The sequence below is a fragment of the Ixodes scapularis genome, unplaced genomic scaffold (assembly GCF_016920785.2).
Source record: "Ixodes scapularis isolate PalLabHiFi unplaced genomic scaffold, ASM1692078v2 PGA_scaffold1__304_contigs__length_218370807, whole genome shotgun sequence".
NCBI classification, from domain to species: Eukaryota; Metazoa; Arthropoda; class Arachnida; order Ixodida; family Ixodidae; genus Ixodes; species Ixodes scapularis.
In genome coordinates, this window is record NW_024609846.1 from 44887810 (window position 1) to 44898380 (window position 10571).

The 10571-nt window shown below is 48.3% G+C and overlaps 1 protein-coding gene across 1 annotated transcript; it reads left to right on the forward strand.

The window, feature by feature from the left end:
- Positions 1-3118: 3118 nt before the first annotated feature.
- Positions 3119-3757, forward strand: LOC121046643. The gene has a single exon (XM_040501115.1). It carries the CDS (start codon positions 3119-3121, stop codon positions 3755-3757), a length of 639 nt encoding a protein of 212 aa, XP_040357049.1.
- The last annotated feature ends 6814 nt before the right edge of the window (positions 3758-10571 follow it).

Sequence of the window (10571 nt, forward strand, 5' to 3'; positions counted from 1 at the left end):
TGTTGTTGTGCTCGACTTGTTTCGTAGTTGGGTGAGATTTTTGTTGCGCGGTTGGGTGCCACGACCACCTGGCAGCAGATGCGACCCAAGACATGACGTCCCACACTTTTCCGCGAGACGTGCAGTGACGAGAAATGGATCGTCGCCGTGCGTAGGGACTGGGTTTCTCTCAAGATCGAGATCCCGCTTATGCAGCAATCATCTCACAGAAGAGAGCTACGAGCTCAGCTCTAAGCGGACAGAAGGCTCGTAAGCTGAGATGTGATGCTGTGCCAACGATATTGAACTACGTCCGTCGCCCGGATCGGATCAATCAATTTGTTTATGCAGCGAAACCGAAACCAACACCTAGACCACCTTGAAACGACACGAGGAGTTGTATTTAGCACGCGTGCAGCCAAATTATGCTTGAGCCGCATGCATGTGCAAATAGAGCGTGGCTACGATTCACCAAGCTCGTCTAAGTGAAGTGACGACATGCATTTGAATGATTCGCCGGTTGCCTTCGACCCGCGGTCATCGCCTCTGAGGGAAAGACCCGCAGCCTCATCACCGATCCAGTGGATCCGCCGATATGTGTACCCAGATACCGCTTCGTGTACCTAGTTGCCGCTTCAGAGGCAAAATCTGCATCCCTTGCTTTGCAAGCAGTCCTAATTCGATCGGTGGCCATCGCAGTTGTGCTTGCGCAAAACGGCATACGTTTGCTCGAAGCTTATGGCGTGACTTTTTTTCCACACGCTTGGGAACTGCAATAAAGGAATTGTATTTCACTAGGGTACAGCCTAGGACAGTGGTTCTCAACCATCGATGTTTCGCGGGCCCCTTGTGGATCGGCGGAGATGATGGAGGACCCCGTTCGTGGTGAGAGGAGAGGAAAAATATAGGTTAAATATAATAATGATTTAATAAATGGATATAACTAAGGGCTAGTGTGAAGAAGACCTCTCTTATTGACATTCACACGAAAAAAACTCGCCCGAAAACTGAAACATTTCTTTTCGACTTAAAAAAGAAAAGACAACTTTTATTGCCGGGCTTGGCTGATGAGGCAGGGCTTCGCGGACCCCCATTTGAGAATCACTGGCCTAAGAGACTATATAATTCGAAACAAAATACAAGACATCCATCGACCAGCGCTTGTTATCCCGACCATCCGACAAACCTTTGCGTTTTGTGACGTCACGCAGCACCTACGGATGTCAGCCATTGACACTGGCGAAATTCGGGGGGCAGTTTCGTACATACGCTCATGAAGGGTTTTATTAATAACGGGAGATAATATTTCAAGATAAAAATGTTGTTTGTCTACCTGAAGGCTCCCTCGACGTAACGAGCGCAAAAACTTAAGTACTTCCACTTTAGACCGGACAATCCCTTTAATTTCCCGCTAAATTCAGCGGGTCGGTTACGACGACGCCGACGCCAACGACGACGCCACTAAACGCGGAAACGGGCTCCTAAGAGCTGTGCTCTAAAATGTCGTTTCGACGCAACACGGCGCTTGACTGGCGCGGCTCCCTCGCTCGGTTGGGAGAGCTTCCGTTTCAGGAAGAGAGGCATGCTTTTACGTCACAGACACGTGATTTGACATGTTGGTGACCGAGTTCGATCGAGTCGAGGAGAAAAGCAGACGTGAGTTTTCATCTTTTTTTTCTGTGCAAAACTGGAGGCAATAAAACAAAAATGAATTCCTGCTGCGGGTTCTATGAACATTGAAGATTAATTGGGGTCTTCATTCGGAAGGAGCTGAAAAGTCATTTATGGTCCCAGACGCAGTCGAGGCTTTGAGTTGATGGAAAAAATCAGACGGCGTCAAAAGAACACTCACTCTAAAAAAAGTCTGTGCGTCTACTTTCACGCACAAAACTTGGAAAGCCAATCAGCGCAACTTACGGAGGCAGCTCAGCGAATGACAATGCCGAAACATGTGTTTAGACCAAAAAACGCTGTCTGAGTTGTGACATTAAGCAATGCAAAACGTCACGCTTGCATTGCTTAATGTCACAACTCAGTCAGCGTTTTTTGGTCTAAACAGACGTTTTGGAACAACCATTCGCTGAGCTGCCTCCGTAAGTTGCGCTGATTGGTTGCCCTAATATTGTGCGTGAAAGTAGACGCACAGACGTTTTTTAGAGTGTAGGCTTAGCGAGGGAGTATGAGTATGGCCTGCCGTGTCCCATACCTGTCTGGCTGCCCGGCTACCACTCCAGAGTACAGCATTACCCTCTCTGCTCACTGATAATTTAAGAAGCTTGGGGAATTAAGAAGCCGATGAATCAGGACGACCGGCCAAGTATACTTCATATTCCGTTCGCCATCTTCGTCCTGTGTTTACTTGCGCACAAACTCCGGCACAATGGGAGCCCGAATATACGTGCTCACGCACTCTTCCTGTATCGGTAGGCAACGCCTACAGCATTACAAATTTAGAGAAAGTGGCATACTTGAAAATGTGAGCAGTTAATCTGGTCTTGACGCGATGTCGTGAAGTAGAGTTGGCCAATGGAAACCGAAATTTGGTGTCCAATGGGTTCCCAAGATGCTGTACACGCCATTACGCCGCTAGGATCGCTTTGGTATTGCGAAAGGTCTATTCTGCAAGTGGGGCTACTTAGACCCACGAAGTATGCTATCTGGATGTTTCGGAGTGACGACAGCTCAGCCATCTTTGTACTTAAAATCACTGTTTACAACTGTAATTGTCTTGTGCGTATGTTTACACAGCCGGATGTTAGTCAGCCTAAATGGGCGTCTGGCGTCTCAGATGTATATGAGAAATTGAGCCAGTTCAATACGACCACTAGCCTGGGGTCTTTAACGTGAACTCCAGGTTATATTTCATATGTACTCAAGATGTACTCAAGGCTCTTTTGCACCATAAGTGCGAGCGAAGCCGAAGACACGAGGAGCGCAGTGTTTCTATGGCTTGCACTGATATCACATCAGTCGCCATAGTGGGGCGTGAGGCCTTGCCGTCTTTCCGCTCACGCGCCCTTACGTCACTGCCAGATTCGAATGGTTGAAGAGAAGAAAGACGAGCCTAGGGGACGGGTTGACGAGCCTAAGCAGCGCCTCCCATATAGGAGGCACTGGTCTAAGCACCGAGGAGAAGGACATGGCGACCAGATCCTTGACGAGCAGCCCCGTGCCACTGGGTCAGGAAAGTCGCAGTGACGGCGGGGGCAGCCTGCCCAATGCGGGCCTCAAGCGGACCCATTTCCGCGAGGCAGTGATGCCCCAAGGAACGCCCAAGGACATGTACGACAGCCTGCTCAGTGACTCCAACAAGCGCGAGACGTCCAAGAGCAAGCCCTTCATCGGGTTCGTCTCCCCGCACGACAACATGGGCTCGCCCTTCTCCTCCCTGGCCGAGTTCAAGGACTTCATGTATTCGTACTATACCGAGGGACAGTTCATGATCACCCATATGCGGGATCGCGTTCCCCGCGACCTACCTGAGGTGACGCAGCTCTTGGAGGCTTCTTTTAAGCGCTACGTGATGCTCAAGCTCGAGCTGGACTGCTACTTCTCGACGGTGGTCAACTACGAGCCGGGGAGGCTGGGTATGAGCGACATCCGCTTCTGGCCCCACCACATCCTCAAGAACATGGACGAGAACATGAGCTGGGTCATGGAGCTCATTCGGAGGCGGCCGCACCTCAGCGAGTTCTACAACGACACTCTGGAGCAGCTCAAGCTCCTGCTCTACCAGATGCGGTCAGCCACGCAGCTCTACGACTGGCGCAACATCTGAAACAAGCGTGTCTCTTGTTTCGAGCTAACTTTCTTCGATTGATATCTTTTTCTTGACTTCCAGTTTAATAAAAGATACCATCCAAATCTATTGGCCATGCGTACTACTATACGGCACTCCAGTTCGACAGCGATGCACCGTGTCATCACCACAATTTCAAGACAATAGACAGTTTTAGTATAGCGTTGCTGGATCTTACGTACGCAATACGCAATAGTATAGCCTTCGCTAAAAATGACCTGCTCGGACCGAATTTAGTTGTCCGTTACGTTTTCGAGTGAACACCGCGCATGATCTTGGTTAAATTTGCTAGAGCCGTAGAATTCCGCGTGCTTATAGCGCAACCATGCTCCTGAAAAGGAATATTGAAAAAGAAAAAGTGTCCAATCATTTTATTTCAGGTTAAACCAAGCCACAGCTGCCTTGTCAAGCGCGCTTTTCTGCGGGGTACAGAGGCTACGAGTACGAGTGCGTAGCCAAATTCGATCACGGAGCCTCCGTCAGCCGTCCCGTGGAAACGGCACCTTTTATCAATGCTATCGCGGAATGAAATTCATGATCCTGATGTCCAGTGCATAGCGAAAACTTCGGCGATTTCTTTTAGAGTCGTTCGTCCGTCGGCGATGAACTAGGGGAATAGGCTTAGCGTTGAGCAGATCGCAGCGTCAACGCACACTGCGAGCGGCGAACATTTCCACTGTGCGCTCCTTCAGCTGCAGGGCGATCTGATTCGACCGCGGTAGGTTTCAGAAAGAATCGCCGAGCTGAACACCACGCAATTTCACGTAACACAGAACTTGGAAAACACCACGTCGCCCTTGCTGCGCCAGTCAAGGCAACCGCCATCTTGAAACTGGCGCTCTCGTTGGCTCCGAGATCTCTCGAGAGCGTCCCGCAAGTCCCGCTAGCCAGCAACGCAAAATCCCCAGCTTTGCGTGCGTACGCAATACGCTAGACCTTCTATTGCGTTCTGCGCATGCGCACTCACGACCCGCAATCTCCTTGCGTACGCAAAGCTATAGCGTACGGTCCACTAAAACTGTCTAATGTACACTCTGAAACACAGTTAGCGCGAACAAGCCATCGTCGGATTTTCTTTTCCTTTTCCCTTAGTACTAAAGGGCCGTCACCAAAGCTACTATAGTGGTAAGGAGTGCTCAGTTGCGTCTATTAACCCAAGTGGCAAATTTTGATGCCCGCCAGTACCCTTCGCAAGTAAAATGCGAAAAAGCGTCGAAGTCGTGTTCGCGCTAACATTGTCGCGTAGCGCACGCCTACCGGAATAATATAGTCTAAATACGTGTCTTTATTTTCTATAGTTTTCTATTCCTATACTTCGTTCGGCTTAAGTAAAGACGCAGCCGATGCTACGATCGCGAGCTCTAGGCTTTCAGCGTCCCTGCCGAGCACGCGCGGTCGTGCAGTGCAAACACTGTTCAGGGCCATATGTTCGCGCTTGTAGCATCGGCAGCGTCTGGACTTAAGCTGAAACGAAGCATAGTCTGCGCTGTAACGCTGACCATGGTGGAACGCCATGCTAATCGTAACAGCACACACTTTTCTTTTATGCAGAGCCCAATTTCGTCTGCTTTTTTTGCAGGGGTTATGGTGACGTCAGAAGGCCGAACTCTGATTGGCTTTTATTGCAGAATAGTGGGTAGACCTCAACTTTGAGGTCTACCTACTATTCTTCAATCAAAACCGATCAAAACTCGGCGTTCTGACGTCATGACAACCCCTGCAAAAGAAGCAGACGAACTTGCGGTCCGGATATAGTCTAAATATCCGCCACGTAGATTGCAGCGATCGGTTCTCCCAAGTGCTCGGCTTGAAAGTAAACACTCTATATTTCTTAAAGTGTAGACATGTCTGTTTTCGTGGTCTGGTAAGGATCCCTATACACGTTCGCAAATCCGGTCTCAGGGCGCCGCTATCTTGCTCAATGGGGTGCGCTTGGGTGCGGCCACAATCCGATTACTACGCCTTAGCGAGGGCTCCGTAATCGGATTATGACGCGTCCAAGCGCAGCCCAGCCAAGCAAGATGGCTGCGCCCTCAAGCCGGACTTACAGACGTGTTATACACGTTTGCAAGTCCGGCTTTCGGGGCACAGGCCGGACACGCATCGTCGGCGCCCTTCGCGTGACAAACTAGGTCCTTTTATTTATTTTTTTCACATTACCTCCTTCTTTTCTTCCGAGAAGAATTTGTTGTATAAGTAATGGCAACATCTTAAACGTCTTCACAGCGGTAACTTCAAAGGATGTGTCAAATGGATAAATCTGGCTTTGTCTGGTTCCTTATTTTATTATATTTTGTGATAAAATGACAAACGGCAAAACTTGCGCAAAAAGCCCTTTAGCGACCCCTTTAATTAAAATACCTGCCGTGGCGCGAGGTTTTCACCTGCTCAGTAGTTCCGACTTAATAAGTAAAAATTAGTTTCTATGTGCGACATTTAGACCGCAATAAGCACGGTCGCAATATGGGACACTGACTGTTTGCGACAAACAATGGATCGTCATTGTTTTACGTTTAACCTTCCACCCTCCAGGTGAATCCTTGAACAACGTATACCGGGTTTAACTTCTTGTACAACCAAGAATACGAGCGTTGACCTGTAGACGTCGAAATTTAAGCGTTACGAAAGAGCTCATGTGAAAGAAAGAGAAAGAAGTGAAAGCACCTTGCATAACAATGAAGTCGTGACCGCCGCCTTCGTTAACTTTTGTCTATGAACAAAGGTGCAATCAATGCCTCATAAGTCATTATCAGAGAATTGCCATTTTTATATATAGCTTACGGTTGCTCTATCTATGTGATACCTGGAACCCTGGGAGAGAGGGTATTGCATAAGGGAGTATTTTAATTAAACTATGAAGTTGACGTGTCTTTTATTTAAATGAGCACTCAAGTGAATTCTGAGATCGTCTATTTCTTGTCGCAACTCGAACTACGGTCTCTAAGCATCCTAAAAAACCCGTAATCACACTGAAGAGCGGCCGATTTCCCTATTAAAAATTCAATCAAAGATCGTGCGGCGCCGCTCTTTCCGCGCCATGGCGCAGAACACCAGGGGGAGCCACCGGACGTCAAGGCAGAAGGAGAGCGTACTCGACAGTTTATCACGAGTGAGGTCTTCTCGGCGAACTGATTTTTCGAGTGCGCGCGTATTCGAAAATTGAGTCCGCGGGAAACCGTATCATTCGTGATCGGCTGTCGCGTGTCTTCCCCTGCTGCCTTCCCGTCCGGTGGCACCCCCTGGTGTTCTGCGCCATGGCGCAGAAAAGGGGAAGAGGCGAACACGATTTTTAATTTGATTTTTAATAGGGAAATCGGCCGCGCTTGAATGTAATTTCTGGTTTTTTTAGGATGCCCAGTGGCCGTAGATTGAGTTACTACAATAAATAGACGATCTCAGAATACACTTGAGTGCTCCTTTAAGTAAAGCAGATGGTTGTCCAAGAAAAAAAGACACAGCTTAATATTTCGCCTACATGAACATGGAGGGTTCACTGATAAATTATCAGTGAAAACTGAAAAATGCATTTAACGTATGTCACCCAAACAAAGGAAACTGCCATATATTTTCCCCTCAAACAGGTCTGCAGGACTCCAATCGCAATTCACCAGAGGAGTTCTAATAATGTGAACATGCGTGAGACGCCAAAACACGAAATTGCAAATAATATGGTTGTGCTTCTCGAAAATATACGTGGACAGGAAGGTATACACGACGTTTCGGGCGGACGCAATAAAGTAGGTTGGCATCTCTTGAATTGTTATTGTACAGAGGAATAGTGCAGGACGTTTTAATATTGTTTTTTGTTGCGAGGTTTAAAAAAAAAAAAACCTCGATGTTATGGTTTGTTTTGACTCTAGAACTTTATAACAGATTTAGGCGGTCGTTTTCAGCAAGCTGGGCAGCGCACCTACATCCCCGCATAGTGCGAGCTAGCCTCAAACATTGGAAAAGCGTGCGATGAGCTGCAGTGTACGATAAAGTTTAAAAACAGTCGCACAACCATGTGCAGAGCACAGTTAACACCAACGTTACTAAAACACTCAGTTGGGAAACTCACCCTTGAAACACGAACCGCTCGCGTTCACCGAGACCAAACTAAATACGATGACAAAGCCCCCCTTTAGCGACGAGTCAAAACATGAAAGTTGATTTATGTAGCTACTGCGAAATGGCATTGCGACATGGCGCCACCGGCATTTGAGTGACTCAACCTCAACCAGTACGTGCAGCCTTGCAGTTCCCGGAGCGGCCACTGAGGGACTAATGGCGGCGTTGCGATCGCTTTTAATTCAATTGTCGAGTACGGATCGGCGCTAATTTTTCAAAGGAGGCTCTATGGCAGTTTCCCAACTGAGTTAGAGTGAGCTAGAGGATGGGTAGTGAGTTCAGCGAGCGGTCACGGCTAACGCACATCGTGTCGACGGCGTGAGAGGGCGCCACTAAAGCATGAGCTGTTTACGCGCATGCATCGCATAGCATTTGCTGCGCTACTGGCGTTGTCGTCATCGTCGTCGCCGTAATCGATTGGGCATTGCACTTAAATCGACATAAGTGACAGAAATTACGGGTGAAAAGTCTGAACGGGAGCCAGTTCGTGCTGCCGAAAAGCCGCAGCACAGCTGCGTCCTTCCAGGACATTCTCATAATGCATGGCGCGCGTCGGTGCCTGATCTCACTATTCCTCCTCTAGTTCACCGAGACTGAGTTGTTCTAATAACGTTGGTTAACACGTGCACCCTGTCGCCGATTTCGCTTGTTTTACTTTCGCAGCTGAAAGGCTTTTCCGGCAAAAAACAGTTACCTAAAAGCATACTAATTTCGCAATTTTATGAAATAAAATGCATCCTTGGGAAGTAGACTCTTGCGGAAGGTATATTACAGCGTACTTTGAATCGGGACAGATTGATAAGAGAGTTAAAAACATGTAATTAGTCAAGCGTTCTCCACTGCGAATGAAAACTGATCTCAGAAGAACAAAATCTAGTGGCTTTCCATGGGCTTATAAACCTGTGATACTTATTCAATTCATTTTATTTACTCCCATTTTTACATATGGGTGACGGAGACAGGGAAAAAAGCTGCAAAATGTGCAGCTTGACAAAGCCCCTGCCCCCTATCGGCAGATCGGCAGGCAGGAAACGTTAATAGAAACATTTTAAAGGCGAAAAAACAAAACAGGCAGTTCTATGCAGGAGAAAAAAGTTTAAAAGTTAGAAGTGAATATTGTGCGTATTGTTTTCTTATTTAGTGCATCAAGACAGACATGGTGGTCTCTTAAAAAGTTCAGTAATGTTGGCAATGTATGCTGTAACATTTGAAGCCCATAATTTGTTCTAGGACGAGGTACTCTCACTTCTGCGGGGTGTTTGCTGGATGCGTTAATAATTTCCTTCAGTGGGGTATGTATTGTAACTGAATAATTAACCGAGTTTACTCTGCCACCAGAGAGAGAAAAAAATGGGTCTATTCAAAAGACGAAGAGGTTAACCAAGCTTAATGATGCTGGCTTAATGATATTGCCGAAAAAATGTAGGATCGGTGGCCAAGTGAATGATCGTAGCAGAATCAATAGACCTGTCTATCTCACAAAGCGTTCAACGCATGCGTGACGCCACCATAACCTATAGTTCACAGGAGACAGGCTGCTGTGTTCTCACGCGCAGAGCTCCAGCGAGGTTGTCGCACATACATATATACTAAAGTTCCCTCGGTGCCTTGCAGCAGCGGTGCCGCCGACAAACTGGCTGGTGAGATCGGTCTATTGGCAGAAGCTACACGAGTGAGCTTCGGGAAACGTTACTAAACACTCAGTTGGGAAACTCACTCTTAAAAACCTCCCATCGACCGAGACCAAACTAAATAGGATATCAGCGCCTTTCACTAGTGACTAGTCAAAACATTAAAGTTTATTTATATTGGTACTGCGAAATGGCAATGCGAGATGGCGCCACCGGCCATTGCGCGACTCGACTTGAACCGACAGATGCAGACGTGCAGTTCCCGGAGTGGCCGCTGCCGGGGGAATGGCGGCGTTGCGATCGGTTCTGGAGTACGGATTGAAGCCATGGACCTTTTCAAAGGAGGCTGTATGGCAGCTTCTCAACTGAGTAGTTCTAGTAGCGTTGGCTCCAGGCTTTAGGCATCCCTGTCAAGTACGCGCTCTCGTGCAGTGCAAGCATTGCTCAGGGCATAGCCTCCTCTACACTCACAAAGCCTGGCGATTCGACGACGTAACCATAGAATGCCCGGTCGCAGATTTGGAGCGCGAGTATCTGGTAGCACAGAGCATCAAAGAGCCATTTCTCGGGAAACCTTGACGTCAGCGCACAGCTTTTGCAGCGGCGAGGACGCGAAACACACTTGTTCGCTCGGCAAAGTGTGTTTCGGCGTCTCGCCGCAGCGGGGCGCCAGTCGCGTGGCTCTCCTCTCATTCGTTTCCTGCCGCTCCACCTTTTCCGTTTCGGCGGCCGCTTCTTGTGGCGATCTGCTAGGCTTTGTGGGTATATAGGAGGCTATGCTCAGGGCCACGTGCTCGAGTTTGTAGCACGTGGTTTGAGCGTCGGCCTCGCTCGCACTTAAAGTGAAACGGAGCATGGCGATTGCAAGCAAGGCCACTGGCCGCCGCGATTTCTCTGCTCGCGCGGACAAGCCTGTGCAGTTTCAAGCTTGTCAAAGCTATGTTAACGCGTAAGCTGTACGTGCTTGCACTCAGGGGGCACCAATCCGGGCTTGCAATTGTCTATTCACGGCGAGAAGTTGGGGTATCACCGCCTGGTGGAATTTTTCAAAA